This window comes from Aquarana catesbeiana, linkage group LG09 (genome assembly GCF_042186555.1).
Source record: "Aquarana catesbeiana isolate 2022-GZ linkage group LG09, ASM4218655v1, whole genome shotgun sequence".
Classification (NCBI taxonomy): Eukaryota; Metazoa; Chordata; class Amphibia; order Anura; family Ranidae; genus Aquarana; species Aquarana catesbeiana.
The window spans coordinates 321,946,163-321,967,424 of record NC_133332.1 but is presented as its reverse complement, the minus strand read 5'-3'; the positions used below and the strand labels follow the sequence as shown (position 1 = coordinate 321,967,424).

Sequence of the window (21,262 nt, the reverse complement as noted above, 5' to 3'; positions counted from 1 at the left end):
GCCCTATATTTAGATCCTGGAAGGGCCAACCCAACACCAAAGATGGGAAGAAGAATGTCAGCAGCTGTGACAGGTGATGGACAGAAGACAGGAGCTGAGATTCAAGAAGGGACAAGAAAGATCTGGAGGAGGACTGAAGAGCGACCCCGGAGGAGGAGGAGGTCCATCTTCTATATACAATATAATCATTTCTGACCTTCCTCGTGATATCAGAGAGTAGATCCAATCACCAAAATCTCATAGAAGATTTCTCCTATTAATGTCAGTTCACAAGTCAATGTTTATAAATCTGAAGCTTTCATTATAATAATCCCCGGTGATCCTGCCATGGGGGGGTCTTTGTTCAGTCACTTCTTGTTATGGAGTGAAAATTGTATATGCCTCTGTAGCGTCACATATGGCGACCCATCACATTTGGCTACCCGCTGGACTGCGCATGCGCGACGCCGCCATATGCGTTACAACACTGTGGCGATCTGCGCTTGCGCAGAATTAAGTGGCCACACCCCTGAGTCCAGGTTCAAGTCCCATCATCCAAGTGGACATAAAGTTAGATTATAATTATGCCGAGTGAAGCGGGGCCGTGCCTGAAGCGTGGCGAGGGGCCCTGTGGGAAAGTGGTCTTACAACATTGTTGGAACGCATATGGCAGAGGCACGCATGCGCACTCCAGCGGGTAGCAAAATGTGATGGGTAGCCAAATGTGACGAGACACCTCCTAAGTGTTGTGTATTATAAACTATTGCCTTTATTTTTTTTACATAAAATCCCATTTTTATCCTTTTTCATTCTTTGTTCCATCTCAGTGCTGCTGATCTCCTGCAGCCCGTTTGCAGCCACTTCCTGTCTCCATACACTCCAGTGATGACATTTCTCAGGGTGGGTTTCCTATTGGTGACACCAGAGCACAGTTACGGGGCAGACAGAGCGTTGTCACCCTATAAGGGGAAGTGTCTGGAGAAGGACCTCTCATGGCGGGATCACCAGGGATTATTATAATGAAAGCTGCAGATTTAACAAGCCTGGAACATATGTGTATTATAGGGGGTCCCAAAGAACGTATGTGTGTATCATAGGGGGTCCCCAGAACATATGTGTGTATTATAGGGGGTCCCCAGAACATATGTGTGTATCATAGGGGGTCCCCAGAATGTATGTGTGTATTATAGGGGGTCCCCAGAACATATGTGTGTATCATAGGGGGTCCCCAGAACGTATGTGTGTATCATAGGGGGTCCCCAGAACATATGTGTGTATCATAGGGGGTCCCCAGAACGTATGTGTGTATTATAGGGGGTCCCCAGAACATATGTGTGTATCATAGGGGGTCCCCAGAATGTATGTGTGTATTATAGGGGGTCCCCAGAACATATGTGTGTATCATAGGGGGTCCCCAGAACATATGTGTGTATCATAGGGGGTCCCCAGAATGTATTTGTGTGTATTATAGGGGGTCCCCAGAACATATGTGTGTATTATAGGGGGTCCCCAGAACATATGTGTGTATTATAGGGGGTCCCCAGAACATATGTGTGTATTATAGGGGGTCCCCAGAACGTATGTGTGTATTATAGGGGGTCCCCAGAACGTATGTGTGTATTATAGGGGGTCCCCAGAACATATGTGTGTATCATAGGGGGTCCCCAGAATGTATTTGTGTGTATTATAGGGGGTCCCCAGAACGTATGTGTGTATTATAGGGGGTCACCAGAATGTATTTGTGTGTATTATAGGGGGTCCCCAGAACGTATGTGTGTATTATAGGGGGTCACCAGAATGTATTTGTGTGTATTATAGGGGGTCCCCAGAACGTATGTGTGTATTATAGGGGGTCCCCGGAATGTCTGTGTGTATTATAGGGGGTCCCCAGAATGTATGTGTGTATTATAGGGGGTCCCCGGAATGTCTGTGTGTATTATAGGGGGTCCCCAGAACGTGTGTATTATAGGGGGTCCCTGGAACATATGTGTGTATTATAGGGGGTCCCCAGAACGTGTGTATTATAGGGGGTCCCCGGAACATATGTGTGTGTTATAGGGGGTCCCCAGAATGTATGTGTGTATTATAGAGGGTCCCCAAAACTTATGTGTGCATTATAGGGGGTCCCCAGAATGTATGTGTGTATTATAGGGGTTCCCCGGGAACGTATGTGTATTAGAGGGGGTCCCCAGAACATATGTGTGTGTATTATAGGGGGTCCCAAGAATGTATGTGTGTATTATAGGGGGTCCCGGAACATATGTGTATTAGAGGGGGTCCCCAGAACATATGTGTGTATTATAGGGGGGCCCAAAATGTCTGTGTGTATTAGAGGTGGTCCCCGGAATGTCTGTGTGTATTATAGGGGGTCCCCAGAACATGTCTGTGTGTATTATAGGGGGTCCCCGGAATGTCTGTGTGTATTAGGGGGATATTCGGAGGAACACTCAGAGTTGTAAAGACACTTCAGAATACATGGAGGATAAACGAATGGAATATTTTATTCACATATAAAGTACAGAGAAGCCAGAAAAGAAGGAAGATGGGGGGGGATGGGATTCCTATGTGGATGATGGGGGGGATGGGATTCCTATGTGGATGATGGGGGGGATGGGATTCCTATGTGGACGTCCATGATGTCAGAGTCCTCTTGGTCATCTCATAGGCCAGGAAGAGCGTGGCGTTGGAGGGAAACGCTCGGATGACGGTAGGCATCAGTCCGCTGTATAGGGAGAAGATTCCTGGAAGAGTCAGAAAGGGAAGAGCGAGTTATGGATATGAAATGTCACAAATACGAGGCATAAAAAGTCCGATGAGACCCCGAGATCTGAGAGGCCGGACACGTTGCGGGGGGCTCGGATCTCCTTCCTCAGGGCTCAGACATTGGATGGCGGTGGGAGGACTCACGACCCAATCACTGGAGCTCATTGTCTATAGGTGAGCGGTGGAATGTGCCCCGGGATCGGGAAGATGGCTGAACACTTTGGTTATGGAATGTCATCAATACATAGTTATAGATAGATCAATTATCATTTACTATTATTGAGATACAAACCCAACCCACAAAGCCTCCATTGTCAGGGACAGAAATCCTGGAAATTACTTGAGCTCCTAAAAAAAAAAAAAAAAAAAAAAAATTCCCTGGCCAACAGAGCATGGAGGGGGGAGGGGATAAGGTGAGAAGGATTTCCAGCCATCTGCTTGGTGTATCCACATGTACACTATAAGGTGAGAAGTATGTGCCCCTCCCCCTCCCCCTCCAAATGTTTTCAGTATAGGAGACCATTACAGAGGGCCTTCCCCTAGAAGATCCGCTCAGGTCACCCGTCTCATGTTCACAAACTGCCTAATTCCAGCAATAGAACATCGGTGGTAGTGACATCATCGGTTCCTCTCATAAGATCCCCAAAAAAATAGGGGATCCCAAACCCTCCCCCCTCCCCAAGAATGATCCCTGTACAATGCTGGGGCATCTTCCTGCAAGAATCCACAACTTCCCCCAAAGATCCCACCATGAGGTCCAATGACACCAGCGGGAGGAAGATCCAGGAGTCCGAGGAAAGGTTCCGGGATTTCATTGTATTCATTTAAGAATAAAAGGAGAGGAAAATAGTGGGACTTTAATATATATCTCTATCTATCTATATGAGATAGAGAGATAGATATTAAATATAATATTTTATTATTCAAATACATTGAAACATTCCATAGTATAAAAATACATATTGTAGTCATAGCTGATAATAAACCATATGCAACAGAACTGTTGCATATGGTTTATTCAAGGCATTCAAGGATACACATACTGTACATTATACTTGATAAAATCTTAGTACATAAAATATAAACGCAGGCCAATATAGTGGATCATTGTCAGGGTTGGGCTCAGCCCTTCCTTCTCTAAACTGGCCGCTCAGCTGTCAGCTAATTGCCAGCTCCTATCTCTCTCCACAGTGACTCACCTGTTGATGATATCCTGCTCGTCAGTCCTGCCTACTTAAGCCGTCCAGTCCAGATGATCTCTACCTTCGCCTCGGTCACATCTCTAGAGACGCTCTCCTGTGTTCCTGTTAAAGACTTGCTTGGCTGACATTCCGTCTGGCTCCAGATCCCACTTGCTGTTCTACTACGCTCATCTCTGGCTCCCTGACGTTTTGGCTTGTCTGACTATCCGTTCCTGAACTCTGGCTATGTTTTGACTACGTTTACTCCGTTTACCTTTTTTTATTATTAAACAAGCGTGGTTTAACTGTACTTCTGTCTCGGTCTGATTTCATGGTTTCTGACAGTAGGCGAAGGCCATGAATTCAGAAGATGCAGTCAATCCACTTGTTGGTAATATTTTTTCCAGATTGGATGACAAGGATCACCGCATGGATCAGTTTGCCATGGTGTTACAAACGCTCCTGAGTCGCACGGCTCACCTGGACTCTCCCACTGAGGCTGCTCCGGTACAACCTGAGTTGCAGGCCGTCCCTGCTGCTGCTCCAGTCTCTGTGCAGGCACCCGCCTCGAGAATTACCTCTATAAGGAGGTATGTCTGGTTCCACTCAGCTTCCCCAGCGATTTGGGGGCAATCCAGTCCAATGCAGAGGTTTTCTCAACCAGGTTGAGATATACTTTGAGATGCTGCCCCAGGCGTTTCCCACGGACAGAAGCAAAGTAGGTTTCGTGATCATGATTGCTCAATTGACCTTCACCTCGTGCCATACCCCCTCATGGCCCGTTTTACTCTTTGTCGGTCTTGGAGGATAAGGCAATGGAGGAGTATGTTGCAGACGCACTGTCTCGAGGTTTCATCCACAAATCCTCGTCTCCTGCTGGTGCTGGTTTCTTCTTTGTGAAGAAAAAGAGCGGTGAACTGAGACCTTGTATTGATTATAGGGGTCTCAATCATTTCACGATTAAGAATGCTTATCCGATTCCGTTGATTACGGAGTTATTTGACCGCCTCAAGGGAGCAACTGTTTTCACAAACCTTGATTTGAGAGGGGCATACAATCTTGTGAGGATTAAGGAGGGAGACGAGAGGAAAACTGCGCTTAATACTAGAACAGGCCATTATGAGTACCTCGTAATGCCTTTCGGCCTTTGTAATGGCCCGGCAGTTTTCCAGGAATTTATTAACAATGTCCTCCGAGATTTGTTGCTGTTATGTGTGGTGGTTTATCTCCACGATATCCTCATATTTTCCAAGTACCTGGAGAGCCACCACACAGAGGTCTGTCGTGTGCTTCAGAAACTAAGAGAGAACAATCTCTATTGTAAACTGGAGAAGTGTGAGTTCCATCAGGAACAGGTTAAATTCTTGGGCTATGTCATTTCCATGGCTGTTTTTTTGATGGACCCAGAGAAACATTCGGCAGTCCTACAGTGGCTCCAACCCGTGGGGTTACGTCCTCTGCAGCGTTTTCTTGGCTTTACCAACTATTATCGGAAATTTATTCGTAATTTCTCGTCTCTGGTCAAGCCCCTGACTGATAAGACCAGAAAGGACGGTAACCCAGAGAGTTGGTCTCCAGAGTCCATTAAGGCCTTTGAGAGTCTCAAGGCTGCCTTTGTTTCTGCTCCTGTGTTGGCACATCCTGATCCTACGTTACCTTTTATCCTTGAGGTTGATTCTTCTGAGACTGGAGTTGGCACCTTTCTGTCTCAACATCCTACCTCTGAGAGCGCTATGCATCCTTGTGGCTATTTTTCCAAGAAATTGTCACCCGCAGAGTGCAATTATGAGATTGGTGACAGAGAGCTGTTGGCGATCATTTTAGCCCTGAAAGAATGGAGACATCTCCTCGAAGGTACCACTGTGCCGGTTCTCATTCTTACTGACCATAAGAATCTCACATTGTTGTCTGAGGCTAAACGCCTCTCTCCCAGAAGGGCGCGATGGGCTCTTTTCTTGTCAAGTTTAAATTACATTGTCTCATTCTTACCAGGTACTAAGAATGTAAGGGCTGACGCCTTGTCACAACAATTTTCCTTCACTTCCAAGTTGGAGTCGGTTCCGGTTCCTATGATTCCTCCTGAGCGTATTCTGGCTACAGTTCACACCAGTCTCACTTCTCCTTTGGGTGACAAAATTCTTGCTGCTCAGGTCCATGCTCCTCCTGAGAAACCTTGTGACCGCTGCTTTGTCCCAGAGAGTCTCCATACTGCTGTGCTCCAGACTTACCATTCTCCCAAGGCTGCTGGCCACCCTGGGGGGAAATCAACTCTTTTGGGCCATTTCCCAACAATTCTGGTGGCCTAGTCTACGTGCTGATGTAACCGCCTTCGTAGCTGCCTGTTCCGTGTGTGCTCAGAGTAAGACTCCACAACACTTTCCAATGGGCCTCCTACAACCCATACCCAATGGAGAGAGGCCCAGGACCCACCTGTCTATGAGTTTCATTGTGGAGTTACCCAACTCCCAGGGCAACATAGTTATCCTTATGGTGATTGACCGGTTCTCGAAAATGTTGCATTGTATTCCACTCAAGAAGTTGCCTACTTCTAAGGAACTGGCTTCCATTTTTGCTCGGGAGATCATTCGCTTACATGGGCTACCCAAGGTGATTGTCTCGGACAGGGGTAGTCAGTTTGTGTCCCGGTTCTGGCGAGCCTTTTGTGCACAGTTGGGAATTCAGCTTGCTTTCTCCTCTGCGTATCACCCGCAGTCTAATGGGGCCGCAGAATGAGCCAATCAGTCCTTGGAGCAATTCCTACGTTGCTATATTTCTGACCATCATAACAACTGGTCAGATCTCTTATCGTGGGCGGAGTTTTCTCACAACAGTGCCTTGAATTCTGCTTCCTGATTGTCTCCGTTTATGGCGAATTATGGTTTCCAACCTTCCATGTTGCCTGACTCGTTTGTTCCGCAGAATATTCCTGTGTTAGAGGAGCATCTCTGTGGTCTTCATTCCACTTGGGCACAAGTCCAGGAGGCTTTGCGTCATGCTAATGATAGGTACAGACTCCATGCTGATCGCAAACGCCTGCCTGCGCCTTCCTACCAGGTTGGGGACAGGGTCTGGTTGTCATCTCACAACCTGACTTCATGTTCCCTCACTGAAGTTTGCACCTCGGTTTATTGGGCCTTTCCGTATCCTCCGCAGGAATAACCCAGTGGCCTACGCATTAGACCTTCCTTCTAATATGTGTATTTCAAATGTATTTCATGTCTCCTTATTAAAACCTTTGGTCTGCAACCGCTTTACCACCTCTGTGCCTTGTCCTCACCCTATACAGGTTGAAAAACGCTCCTCCCCATTGAAATGAATGGGAACTGCCTCAAAAAACGCTTAAAAAAAAACACCCTCACTAAGCGTTTTTGGTGCAGCTTTCGAGTCGCGTGTCCTTTAAAAACTGCGTTGCAGAAACGCTCCATTAAAGTGTTTTACTGGCAGTTTTGAAGCGGACCCGTGTGAAAGTGCCCTAAAAGATTAGAGTGATCAGGGAATATAGAGGCTTATAGTGGAAAGTTTTCCGGGTGACAACTCAAGATTCTGGATGTTCCCGTCACTTTCAGTCTGGGGGGGGGGGGGGGTCACCAGGACAAACAAAGGGGGGAATTGGCCCAGCGGTGACACAGGGCAGCAAGAAAAACATGACAGAGGTTCTAAATCCTTCCAGATTACAACATTTGGGATTTGAATACACCTTAAATCCAATCTCTGAGTAAAACTGAAGCCCTGGAATGATCTATCTGTAGTAATAGTTGTGTGGCCCCTAAAGACTGCAGAGTGGGACCCCAAATCTCGAACCCCACAGAAGTCTGACCTTCTCTCCTCAGTATGTGCAGCAAGGACAGGAAGAACCCATCCTGATGGGACGCCATGGAGAGGACTTGGATTCTGGACTTCACCGAGTCCACCGGATAAACCGACAGCCAGAAACAGGCTCCGCCCACACCGCCGCTGATCGTGACCACTAAAGGACCTGCAAAATATGGAAGGCCACAGCATCACAGAGGAACATCCTGTGTACCCCTTAAACCACTTACCACCAGTGCCGGGACAAGGTCATCTAGCGCCCAGGGCAAAGATGCCAAATGGCGCCCACCAGGGATGTACCTACAGGGGTCACCATTGTGACCTGACCCCATGCTCCAGGGGGCCCATGCAGCTCCTCTCTACACCTGGACAGAACAGCCAGCATATAGAGGATGCCCTCCATGTTCCTCCTGCAGCCGCTGAATGCCTGCGGGAGGAAGAGGAGGAGAAGCGTGCCCACAGCAGCTGCAGGAGATCAGTTCTTCTATATGCCGCCCCTCCTGTCCAGCTTCCTTCTGCTGCCCCTCTGCTCTCTACTGCCCCCCTGTGATCTTTCTGGAAACTTCGCCCCCCTCTTCTCCAGTCCCCGTGCTCTCTCCCGCCCCCACCCCTTTCTCCGAACCCCATGCTCTCTCCCGCCCCCACCCCCTTCTCCGGTCCTAGTGCTCTTCTCTGGTCCCTCCTGTACTGCCTCCTGTCCCCCCCCCCCCCCCTTTCTCCCGCGCAGTGCTGCCAGGTTCTCCCTTCCCCTCTCCCCACCAGCCACTTCCTTGTCTGAAATGACAGTGACCCGCACCGATCACTGACTCTGCTCATTCATAACAGAAGAGTAGTAAACTGTGTTACCTATGCTTCAGTTTTTGAATGGACGGGAAGCTTTGTGTAGTTGAGGCCACAGAGATGGAGATTGGGGGGCTGTGTCCTCAATCTCCTTTCTCAGAGGTATGTTTAGATCCCCGGTATCTCACCAAAGCCGCCCCCCCCCCCCCCCAGTAGGGCTCCTAAAAAACAGTAAAAGAAAAAAAAAAAATTGTGAAAAAAAACCTAAAATAAATAAAAAAACAAAACAAAACTACTGACACCAGTGGTGGAACTCCCAGGGTCACAGAGGTCGCACTTGTGACCAGGCCCTGGTATTCCACCACTGGGCTTGGAGGTAAGGGCCCCAGGCCGGGGATCGGGGGGGGGCCATTCATGGTTTTTTGCAGCAGGGCCCTGAAGGTTCTAGTTGCACCTCTGGCGACCCCCTCTTCCCAAAATGTATGAGCATTATGTGTCTACAAAAGCCCTCCAAAATTACTCAAAACACTAATCTGCACGCTTATCCCCCCAGTGCAAACAAACATTCCCCCTCTTCCAGGTAGGAACTCTCCATGCAGCCCCCCCCCCACATGATACCACAGAACCCAGGGCAGCCACCCCTCCTACCCACCCCCAACCCCAACATCCTCCCCTCCCCCGGCTCACCTGGTTGACCTCCAGAATTCCTGCTGAGAACACTCTTGCTGAGTTCATAGCCCCCGAAAAAGAAGAAGTACCCCGGGATCTCCCGCAGCCACGTACTGCTGAGGCCACGGAAAAGGCCACCCGCACCTTCCGACCTCAGGATGTCCCGTACAATGGACCACGGGGTGCTGAGGACACAAAACAGAGAGTTATACCGAGAGAGAGATTCCACCCATAGATGTGCCCCGGGGACCGCCAACCTTTTATAGGGGATTCCTGTGTGCCCCGATATCCGCATCTCATGCTGTGTCTGCATGCGGCACTTCACCAGCTCTGTGGGACAGAGGACCAAGGAGGAGAATACGGAGGCCAAGGAACCCGCAGCGGCCTTGTGATGATCTCTGAGGAGAAAACATGAAGAAGTCAGAGTAAAGAATTATATATATATATACACACTGATAACTGCCATTTTCCTGTGTGCAGAGTCAGACCCAGTGCACTCAGTAACACACCTAGACACGCCCTCTTCTCTGGTAGGATACACCCACTTTTCTGTGCACACGCACCCACCCCTCTGGTCAGACACACAGGCACACCCCTTTCTCTGGTCAGACACGCCCCCTTCCCTGGTCACACATGCCCGCCTCTCTGGTCAGACACGCCCTTCTCTAGGCACACACACCCTTCTCTGGTCAGACACGCCCCCTTCCCTGGTCACGCACATCCGCCTCTCTGGTTAGACACACGCCCTTCTCTGGTCAGACACGCCCCCTTCATTGGTTACACAAGCCCGCCTCTCTGGTCAGACACACGCCCCTCTGGTCAGACACACGCCCTTCTCTGGGCACACCCCCCCCTTCCCTGGTCACACACACCTGCCTCTCTGGTCAGACACGCCCCCTACCCTTTTTGCAGGACACTTGTGATGAGGGGTGTGGCTATTACTCAGCTCTGTTCTCATAGAGCACTGCAGGGAGAGGGCAGGAAGCAGCATCTTCACTGATAACAGTCTGCAGGGGGCGGGATCATAAAGAGATACAAAGACACGATGCTTGCTCTTTATTCCCCGGGGGGCAAGGGAAGCATTAGTGCCCCCCCAGAGGTTGTATCATAACCCAATCTGACAGCTCCAACCATACAGAGGACAACCCACAAACCAGAAATGTGACATCATAAGAAGAGAATCTCTGACAATAAACACAGGATATATTTATAGAAACAAAGGAGCAATTCCCACCAGAAACAGTGCCCCCTTCTGGCCTGATGAGGGATCTTTGGGAGTTTTTTTTATATCTATACCACAAATGTTTCCTTTTTATTGATCCCGGATCTCCTCTGCTAATGTCAACGTTTCTTCTCTGGGGGTCACCCTCAAGGGGGAGGAGCCTCTCTGAGGGGGAGGGGTTACCCTCAGGGGGAGGAGTCTCCCTGGCTCACCTGAGTTGGGACAGATCATGAAATCCCAGGATGTAGGACACCAGATTCTGGCAGAAGCCGTAGCAGGCGAAGAGCACGGCGTTCTCCGCCACGTTGGCCACCAATGCGGGGACGGTGCCGTGGTAGAGCCCCCGCAGCCCCTCCATACGATAGGTGCGCACCGTGCAGTCCAGGAAGTTCCGGTACATGGAAGGGAACGTCTGCATCTTCACCTTGGCCGTGTCAAAGGGCTGCCCGCTGAGGACACATGCCACGCCCCCTGCAACAAAGTGCACCTGTTATCACACCTACCTGTATATATCCATGGGTCCCCCTCCCTCCCCCAATAATTCCTTCATCTGATCTCCCCTCTAACCCAACTGTGCATTATAAACATGTACTTTGCCACATCTCAGTGCTGCTGATCTCCTGCGGCCTCTTTGCAGCCACTTCCCGCCTCCATACACTCCATTGAAAAGGCCGTCTGTAGTCTCCCATGTGACCGGGTGACAACACAGGTGAACAATAGGGAGACAGACAGAGCGTTGTCACCCTATAATAGGAAGTGCCTGAGCGAGGACCTCCATGGCGGGATCACTTTAATGAAAGATGCAGATTGAAAAGGTTCGAAAATTACTTTTGAAATGTAGTAATCAATCAGAAAATCCAACAACATAACCAAATACCTAAAATCAAATCAGAAACCAATAAGGAAAAAAACGGAAGATGATGAAATAATAATACAGAAATCTGAATACAATGTATTCCATGGCCTGAGATTGTTACATGGCGACACCTTGTGGTCACACCCAGTACTGCAGTCATTGGATGATACATTCTGAGGAGCATTTTATGGAGTTTGGAAGGTTTTATTATTGGTTTTTTAATCCATGTTTACATTTTTGCAAAAATTGATCAATTAGTGTTATAAAATTATTCTATTCAGGGGATGACATGTAGAAGGAGGGCCCACTGACACCAATGAAGGGGCATTTAATCCTCCCATGGACACCAATAATGGGGCATTTATTCCTCCCACTGACACCAATAATGGGGCATTTATTCCTCCCACTGACACCAATAATGGGGCATTTATTCCTCCCACTGACACCAATAATGGGGCATTTATTCCTCCCACTGACACCAATGAAGGGGCATTTATTCCTCCCACTGACACCAATGAAGGGGCATTTATTTCTCCCACTGACACCAATAATGGGGCATTTATTAGTCCCACTGACACCAATGAAGGGGCATTTATTTCTCCCACTGACACCAATAATGGGGCATTTATTAGTCCCACTGACACCAATGAAGGGGCATTTATTCCTCCCATGGACACCAATAATGGGGCATTTATTAGTCCCACTGACACCAATGAAGGGGCATTTATTCCTCCCATGGACACCAATAATGGGGCATTTATTAGTCCCACTGACACCAATGAAGGGGCATTTATTCCTCCCATGGACACCAATAATGGGGCATTTATTAGTCCCACTGACACCAATGAAGGGGCACTATTTTTCCCCAATGGCTGCAGTTACATTTTTGCCCCCACAGGTGGCAGTGTGGCGGGGGATAAATTGGCCCTCTTATATGGGATTGGTGGAACACACTCAGTACATAGAACTCACCTGTGGCTCCCGAGGTCACATTAATGAGGATCTCTGTGAGGGGATTGGCTGGACCGGCATCAGGTGACATGATGACCTGTGATAGGAAGAGGACCGGCATCAGGAGATGAGAACAATCTACTTCAACACCATCACATCCTCTTCTCTAATACTTCACCGGGGGGCTGGGCATTTATTGCCGGGCAGGAACGGGGTCCCTAATATTAAAGAATAAACAGGATTTAGGGGCCCCACTCCTGACGAATGATACACAGCGAGGGGTACATGCTGCAACCCCAGTGCATGCTGGGAGGAAATGTAGGGACTGTGCTGTCCAGTGGCGGCTGGTGCTCAAAATTTTTTCTTGGGGGGGGGGGGGGGGATGCAAACTGAAAAAGCAAAACAAAAAAAACATTAATTGCAGCCACTGTGCCCATCAATTGCCGCCACTGTGCCCATCAATTGCCGCCACTGTGCCCATCAAGCGCAGCCACTGTGCCCATCAATTGCAGCCACTGTGCCCATCAAGCGCAGCCACTGTGCCCATCAATTGCAGCCACTGTGCCCATCAAGCGCAGCCACTGTGCCCATCAAGCGCAGCCACTGTGCCCATCAAGCGCAGCCACTGTGCCCATCAATTGCTGCCACTGTGCCCATCAATTGCAGCCACTGTGCCCATCAAGCGCAGCCACTGTGCCCATCAATTGCAGCCACTGTGCCCATCAAGCGCAGCCACTGTGCCCATCAAGCGCAGCCACTGTGCCCATCAATTGCAGCCACTGTGCCCATCAAGCGCAGCCACTGTGCCCATCAAGCGCAGCCACTGTGCCCATCAAGCGCAGCCACTGTGCCCATCAAGCGCAGCCTCTGTGCCATCAATTGCTGCCACTGTGTCCATCAATTGCCGCCACTGTGTCCATCAAGTGCAGCCACTGTGCCCATCAAGTGCAGCCTCTGTGCCCATCAATTGCCGCCACTGTGTCCATCAATTGCCGCCACTATGCCATCAAATACAGCCACTGTGCCCATCAAACGCAGCCACTGTGCCCATCAATTGTAGCCTCTGTGCCCATCAAATACAGCCACTGTGCCCATCAATTGTAGCCTCTGTGCCCATCAATTGTAGCCACTGTGCCCATCAATTGTAGCCACTGTGCCCATCAATTGTAGCCACTGTGCCCATCAAATGCAGCCACTGTGCCCATCAATTGTAGCCTCTGTGCCCATCAAATACAGCCACTGTGCACATCAATTGTAGCCACTGTGCCCATCAATTGTAGCCTCTGTGCCCATCAATTGTAGCCTCTGTGCCCATCAAATGCAGCCACTGTGCGAACATGGACGTAGTGATGTACTATGAGGAATTTCAGCTCTTGAGCGCCACCCTGTGGGCACCTTCTGCTAATGTCGTGTTTGGTGGGCATTGATCCGATCATGTGTGTTTGTACTTTCAACTTTTGTGCGATGGACTTGTGTACAGAAGATAGGAAAATATGACAACAGATTGCTGGCCGCCGAAAATTTACTAGCCCGCCGTCCAACATTTGTTGGTGGAAAAATGGACAACAATTGTCTGATGGAGCGAACTAACGGTCGGGTTTTAGGCCAACAGTCTGTCATCACACAATCCCCGGCCAACAATCGGATCGCGTGTACGAGGCTTAGGAGCGAAATCAATCGATCCGCAACAACGAGCCAAGGCAGCTACACCTGGCAGGGAAATTTGGGAGCAACACAGAGAAGCTCTCGTCTCTCTCTGCTCAAATGCAATCAATAAATACAAATACAAATAAAAATACACAAATAAATAGTTATTAAAAAAAGGATCATGAGCCGAATACTAACCCAGAACAACAACAACAAAGTAAAAGGATTTATACATAATAATAAATAAAAGTGGATGAAAAAGCAACAAATGATGAGACAGATGATATTTTTCTCTATTTTCTAATATAAAATGTTGCAGCTCCTGACCCGAAAAACTCTCCGGAATGTGACGCTCGGGTGTGAACGCAGCCTAAGAGGGGTGTGGGGGGTGGGGGGCCCTCGCTGTGAATTGGAAAAGGGTCCCGTGTATTTTTGGGTCCAAATTCAGAGAAAAATTTGTACCCGAACCAGTGAACACAAAAAACGCAGAGGACAGCCGGACTACAAACCGCAGCGGGCAAAGTGTGATCCCGGCCTGACACCAAGAGCTTGTCTACATTGAGCCGAGTGTTTGCCCCCCCCCTTCCTTAAACGGGGGGACAGAGCAGCAAAAAATATTCCCCATTGTATTTGGTGGGCAGCAACTGCCGTGTAACGAACACAGCCCCCCCCCCATGTAACGTGCACACATCCCCCCCCCCCCCCGTGTAACACACACAGCCCCCCCCCCCCCCCGTGTAACGCACACAGGCCCCCCGTGTAACGTGCACAGCCCCCCCATGTAACGTACGCATCCCCCCCCCTGTGTAACGTACACAGCCCCCCCCCCGTGTAACGTGCACAGCCCCCCCATGTAACGTACGCATCCCCCCCCCTGTGTAACGAACACAGCCCCCCCCCATGTAACGTGCACACACCCCCCCCCCCCCGTGTAACGCACACAGCCCCCCGTGTAACGCACACAGCCCCCCCCATGTAACGTGCACACATCCCCCCCCCCCCCGTGTAACGCACACAGCCCCCCCCCCGTGTAACGCCCGCACATGGCCCCCGTGTAACGCCCGTAAAAGCCCCCCTGTGTAACGCCCACACATGGCCCCCATGTAACATGCACAGCCCCCCCGTGGAACGCACAGTCTCCCCCCGTGGAACGCACACACATGGCCCCCATGTAACATGCACAGCCCCCCCATGTAACGCACACAGCCCCCCATGTAACACCCTGCACATGGCCTCCATGTAACATGCACAGCCCCCCGTGGAATGCACACAATCGCAGTGCGGTGGGTCAGCATTTTGCGTCTGGTGGTGTAAGCCCTGCCTTCCATAGAATGGATGAATCCAGAGACTCTGTGGCCACCTACCTGCTCTCCTCCTCCTCAGGCGCGTCTCTGCAGGTAAGTGTGGATGTCCATTGATCTCCAGGGACCACGCCCACCAACATTCCAATCCTGGGGGGGGGGGGATAATGATCAGCGGATTTCCCATCACCGGTCAGTGTTCATTATACAAGAGGAAGGATGAATGGATGAGTCTCTGACTGTTCTAGTAGATCCCACACTGGGTGACATATCATCTGCTCTCTGTATTATAAACAATCGTCACTATTTGTTTTCATCCTTTGTCACATCTCAGTGCTGCTGATCTCCTGCAGTCTCCTTGCAGCCACTTCCTGTCTCCATCCACTCCAGTGATGACATTTCTCTGGGGGGTTTCCTGATGGGGACACCAGAGGATCGTGTCTGTGTAATGTGTGTGTTGTAGTCACCTATCTGCCCCCCATGGGGAGGGTGGGATCCTCTATGGGGGAGGAAACCTGAACATTCTGGATCCATCCCCCGGAGTCATCACCTCCACCTGAGACAATTCACATTCCGGCACATACACCTGTGGTTGGGGGAGGGGGGGAATAGGGGGCTGAGCTCCCCTCCTCCTCCTGTATGGAGTGATCTTCATCGATGGAAAGACATCTCCCCTCTATGACCGGGAAACATTGTTGGGGGGGTCAGGTTGTCTCACCTGGCAGAGGTGTATGGCCCCGCCCCCAGGTAAGTACCTCCACCTGACTCAGGAGGTGTATGGCCCCGCCCCCAGGTAAGTACCTCCACCTGACTCAGGAGGTGTATGGCCCCGCCCCCCCAGGTAAGTACCTCCACCTGACTCAGGAGGTGTATGGCCCCGCCCCCAGGTAAGTACCCTCCACCTGACTCAGGAGGTGTATGGCCCCGCCCCCAGGTAAGTACCTCCACCTGACTCAGGAGGTGTATGGCCCCGCCCCCAGGTAAGTACCTCCACCTGACTCAGGAGGTGTATGGCCCCGCCCCCAGGTAAGTACCTCCACCTGACTCAGGAGGTGTATGGCCCCCGCCCCCAGGTAAGTACTTCCACCTGACTCAGGAGGTGTATGGCCCCGCCCCCAGGTAAGTACTTCCACCTGACTCAGGAGGTGTATGGCCCCGCCCCCAGGTAAGTACTTCCACCTGACTCAGGAGGTGTATGGCCCCGCCCCCAGGTAAGTACTTCCACCAGGCTCAGGAGATATGTGGCCTCTACCAGGGACCCCGCCCCCAGTTAAGTACTTCCACCTGGCTCAGGAGGTGTGCGTCCTCTTCCAGGGGCCCCGCCCCCAGGTAAGTACTTACACCTGGCTCAGGAGGTGTATGGCCTCTACCATGGGCCCCCCGCCCCAGGTAAGTACTTACACCTGGCTCAGGAGGTGTGGCGTCCTCTTCCAGGGGCCCCGCCCCCAGGTAAGTACTTACACCTGGCTCAGGAGGTGTATGGCCTCTACCATGGGCCCCGCCCCAGGTAAGTACTTACACCTGGCTCAGGAGGTGTGCGTCCTCTTCCAGGGGCCCCGCCCCCAGGTAAGTACTTACACCTGGCTCAGGAGGTGTATGGCCTCTACCATGGGCCCCCGCCCCAGGTAAGTACTTCCACCTGGCTCAGGAGGTGTATGGCCTCTTCCAGGGGCCCCGCCCCAGTAAGTACTTACACCTGGCTCAGGAGGTGTATGGCCTCTACCATGGGCCCCGCCCCAGGTAAGTACTTACACCTGGCTCAGGAGGTGTATGGCCTCTTCCAGGGGCCCCGCCCCCAGGTAAGTACTTACACCTGGCTCAGGAGATGTGCGGCCTCTTCCAGGGGCCCCGCCCCCAGGTAAGTACTTCCACCTGGCTCAGGAGGTGCACATACACTCCACTGATGACATTTCTCTGGGGGGTTTCCTGATGGGGACACCAGAGGATCGTGTCTGTGTAATGTGTGTGTTGTAGTCACCTATCTGCCCCCCATGTAGAGGATGTGGGGGAGGGTTGGGTGGGATCGTCTATGGGGGAGGAAACCTGAACATTCTGGATCCCATCCCCCGGAGTCATCCCCTCTACCCGAGACCATTCACATTCCGGCACATACACCTGTGGTTGGGGGAGGGGGGGGAATAGGGGGCTGAGCTCCCCTCCTCCTCCTGTATGGAGTGATCTTCATCGATGGAAAGACATCTCCCCTCTATGACCGGGAAACATTGTTGGGGGGGTCAGGTTGTCTCACCTGGCAGAGGTGTATGGCCCCGCCCCCAGGTAAGTACCTCCACCTGACTCAGGAGGTGTATGGCCCCGCCCCCAGGTAAGTACCTCCACCTGACTCAGGAGGTGTATGGCCCCGCCCCCAGGTAAGTACCTCCACCTGACTCAGGAGGTGTATGGCCCCGCCTCCAGGTAAGTACTTCCACCTGACTCAGGAGGTGTATGGCCCCGCCCCCAGGTAAGTACCTCCACCTGACTCAGGAGGTGTATGGCCCCGCCCCCAGGTAAGTACTTCCACCTGACTCAGGAGGTGTATGGCCCCGCCCTCCAGGTAAGTACTTCCACCTGACTCAGGAGGTGTATGGCCCCGCCCCCAGGTAAGTACCTCCCACCTGACTCAGGAGGTGTATGGCCCCGCCCCCAGGTAAGTACCTCCACCTGACTCAGGAGGTGTATGGCCCCGCCTCCAGGTAAGGGTTTGCAGATGACCTGTTAACTGCCACTGGGGGGGGACTCTCTAGTGCAGAACTCCCACTCTGTAGACAGACTCCTCCTACGCTCCACCCCCCCCCCCTGCAAAGTGACAGTTATGCAAATGGTTTTGGGGAGTTCCACCGAACATATATATATATATAATGAATGTCAAAAAGAACTTTTCCTGAATTATTTTTATTGATTTATTTATTTTTAAAGCAGAGACCTCAGAGAATAAATTGGTGGGTGTTTTTTATGTCACGCGGTATTTACGCAGCGGTTGTGTTTCAAACGTAATTTTTTGGGGGGAAAAAAAATTACACTTTTTACGATTTAAATGCAAAAAAAAAACAAACAAACCACAATTCATAACCTAATTTGTTTTGTAAAATTTAAAAGATGATGTTACGGCGAGTAAATAGATACCTGTAATGCTTTAAAATTGCACGCGCCCGCACAACGGCGGCAAACGACATACATTTTACTATCCGTAGGGGACTCTTTTAAAGCTTTTTATAGGTCCGCCTTTGCGTGCTAGGACGGGGGAGGTGCACATTACATTTATTATTATTATTATTATATTTTGTGTTTATTTTTGAATCATTTTTATTGTCTTCACAAGAAATGTGACAGGAAGTCCTCTTTATGTGAAAACGTTTGATTTTCAGAAAATGGCGCCGCTGGCATCCGGGTAAACCGGAAGTGATGTCATCGCTTAGCAGAGTGCGGAGCTGATCGAAGCCGATCGCGCTTTTCTTCAGGTCTCCGCCTAGCTGGGGGATGTGTCGGCTGGTAGCTCGGGTCTCCTGGCAGGACAGCCCTTCAGAGCGCGTGCGGCGATGACATCATCAGCGCAGAATACTGTACAGGAGAGGCGCCTCCTCGGTGGTCTCCGCCCCTTACCGGAGGAAGACGATCGCGTCCTTTCCTCTGAGGCCTGGAGCTGAGTGAGGGAAAGATGGCCGCCGCTCGGCTCCATACCATTGGATGATGGAAGCGACGTCACATTTCCACCCAATGGTCTTATTTTGTTTTTATTGCATTTTAGTGTAAATATGAGATCTGAAGTCTTTTTTGTTCTTTTTGACCCTCAGATCTCATATATAAGAGGACCTGTCATGTCATTTCTATTACGAGGGATGTTTACATTCCTTGTAATAGGAATAAAAGTGACACCATTTTTTTTTTTTAAAGTACAGAGTCCAGCCGAGCTCGTGCCCAGAAGCGAACGCATACGCAAACCGCGCCCGCATATGAAAACGGTGTTCAAACCACACATGTGAGATATCGCCGCGATCGTGAGAGCGAGAGCAATAATTCTACCACTAGATCTCCTCTGTAACTCTAAACTGGTAACCTGTACACATTTTTAAACTTCGCCAATGGAGATTTTTAAGAGCCAAAATTTGTCGCCATTCCACGAGCGGGCGCAATTTTGAAGTGTGAGATGTTGGGTATCAATTTACTCGGTGTAACATCATTCACTATATAGAGAAAAAAAAGACACTCCTGTTTTGTTTAAAATATTAACTATCAGGTAGGCAAGTGGGCGCTGATAGGCAGCACTGGTCACTCCCCTCCCCCTTCAATACCGGGCATTCCTCTCCCCCCTTCAATACCGGGCACTCCCCTCCCCCCTTCAATACTGGGCACTCCCTCCCCCCTTCAATACCGGACACTCCCCTCCCCCTCCAATACCGGGCACTCCCCTCCCCCCTCCAATACCGGGCACTCCCCTCCCCCCTCCAATACCGGGCACTCCCCTCCCCCTCCAATACCGGACACTCCCCTCCCCCCTTCAATACCGGGCACTCCCCTCCCCCCTTCAATACCGGGCATTCCTCTCCCCTCTTCAATACCGGGCACTCCCCTCCCCCCTCCAATACCGGGCATTCCTCTCCCCCCTTCAATACCGGGCACTCCCCTCCCCCTCCAATACCGGGCACTCCCCTCCCCCCCTTCAATACCGGGCATTCCTCTCCCCCCTTCAATACCGGGCATTCCTCTCCCCCCTTCAATACCGGGCACTCCCCTCCCCCCTTCAATACCGGGCATTCCTCTCCCCCTTCAATACCGGGCACTCCCCTCCCCCCTTCAATACCGGACACTCCCCTCCCCTCCAATACCGGGCACTCCCCTCCCCCCTCCAATACCGGGCATTCCTCTCCCCCCTTCAATACCGGGCACGCCCCTCCCCCTCCAATACCGGGCACTCCCCTCCCCCCTCCAATACCGGGCACTCCCTTCCCCCCTCCAATACCGGGCACTCCCCTCCCCCCTCCAATACCGGACACTCCCCTCCCCCCTCCAATACCGGGCACTCCCCTCCCCCCTCCAATACCGGGCACTCCCCTCCCCCCTTCAATACCGGGCACTCCCCTCCCCCCTCCAATACCGGGCATTCCTCTCCCCCCTTCAATACCGGGCACTCCCCTCCCCCTCCAATACCGGACACTCCCCTCCCCCCTCCAATACCGGGCACTCCCCTCCCCCCTCCAATACCGGACACTCCCCTCCCCCCTCCAATACCGGGCACTCCCCTCCCCCCTCCAATACCGGGCACTCCCCTCCCCCCTCCAATACCGGGCACACCCCTCCCCCTCCAATACCGGACACTCCCCTCCCCCCTCCAATACCGGGCACTCCCCTCCCCCCTCCAATACCGGGCACTCCCCTCCCCCCTCCAATACCGGGCACTCCCCTCCCCCCTCCAATACGGGCACTCCCCTCCCCCCTCCAATACCGGACACTCCCCTCCCCCCTCCAATACCGGGCACTCCCTCCCCCCTCCAATACCGGGCACTCCCCTCCCCCCTCCAATACGGGCACTCCCCTCCCCCCTCCAATACCGGGCACTCCCCTCCCCCCTCCAATACCGGACACTCCCCTCCCCCCTCCAATACCGGGCACTCCCCTCCAATACCGGGCACTCCCCTCCCCCTCCAATACCGGGCACTCCCCTCCCCCTCCAATACCGGGCACTCCCCTCCCCCCTCCAATACCGGGCACTCCCCTCCCCCCTCCAATACCGGACACTCCCCTCCCCCCTCCAATACCGGGCACTCCCCTCCCCCTCCAATACCGGGCACTCCCCTCCCCCTCCAATACCGGACACTCCCCTCCCCCTCCAATACCGGGGACTCCCCTCCCCCCTCCAATACCGGGCACTCCCCTCCCCCTCCAATACCGGGCACTCCCCTCCCCCCTCCAATACCGGACACTCCCCTCCCCCCTCCAATACCGGGCACTCCCCTCCCCCCTCCAATACCGGACACTCCCCTCCCCCCTCCAATACCGGGCACTCCCCTCCCCCTCCAATACCGGGCACTCCCCTCCCCCCCTCCAATACCGGACACTCCCCTCCCCCCTCCAATACCGGGCACTCCCCTCCCCCCTCCAATACCGG

General features: G+C 51.9%; 1 protein-coding gene across 1 annotated transcript; it reads right to left on the bottom strand.

Moving 5' to 3' along the window:
- Positions 1-2,510: 2,510 nt before the first annotated feature.
- On the bottom strand, positions 2,511-12,302 carry LOC141109040 (mitochondrial ornithine transporter 1-like). The gene is made up of 5 exons (XM_073600995.1): positions 12,233-12,302; positions 10,617-10,875; positions 9,201-9,580; positions 7,741-7,899; positions 2,511-2,720 (listed from the first exon to the last, which is right to left on the bottom strand). Exons 1-5 carry the CDS (start codon positions 12,300-12,302, stop codon positions 2,599-2,601), a joined length of 990 nt encoding a protein of 329 aa, XP_073457096.1. The 3' UTR covers positions 2,511-2,598.
- Positions 12,303-21,262: the final 8,960 nt, after the last annotated feature.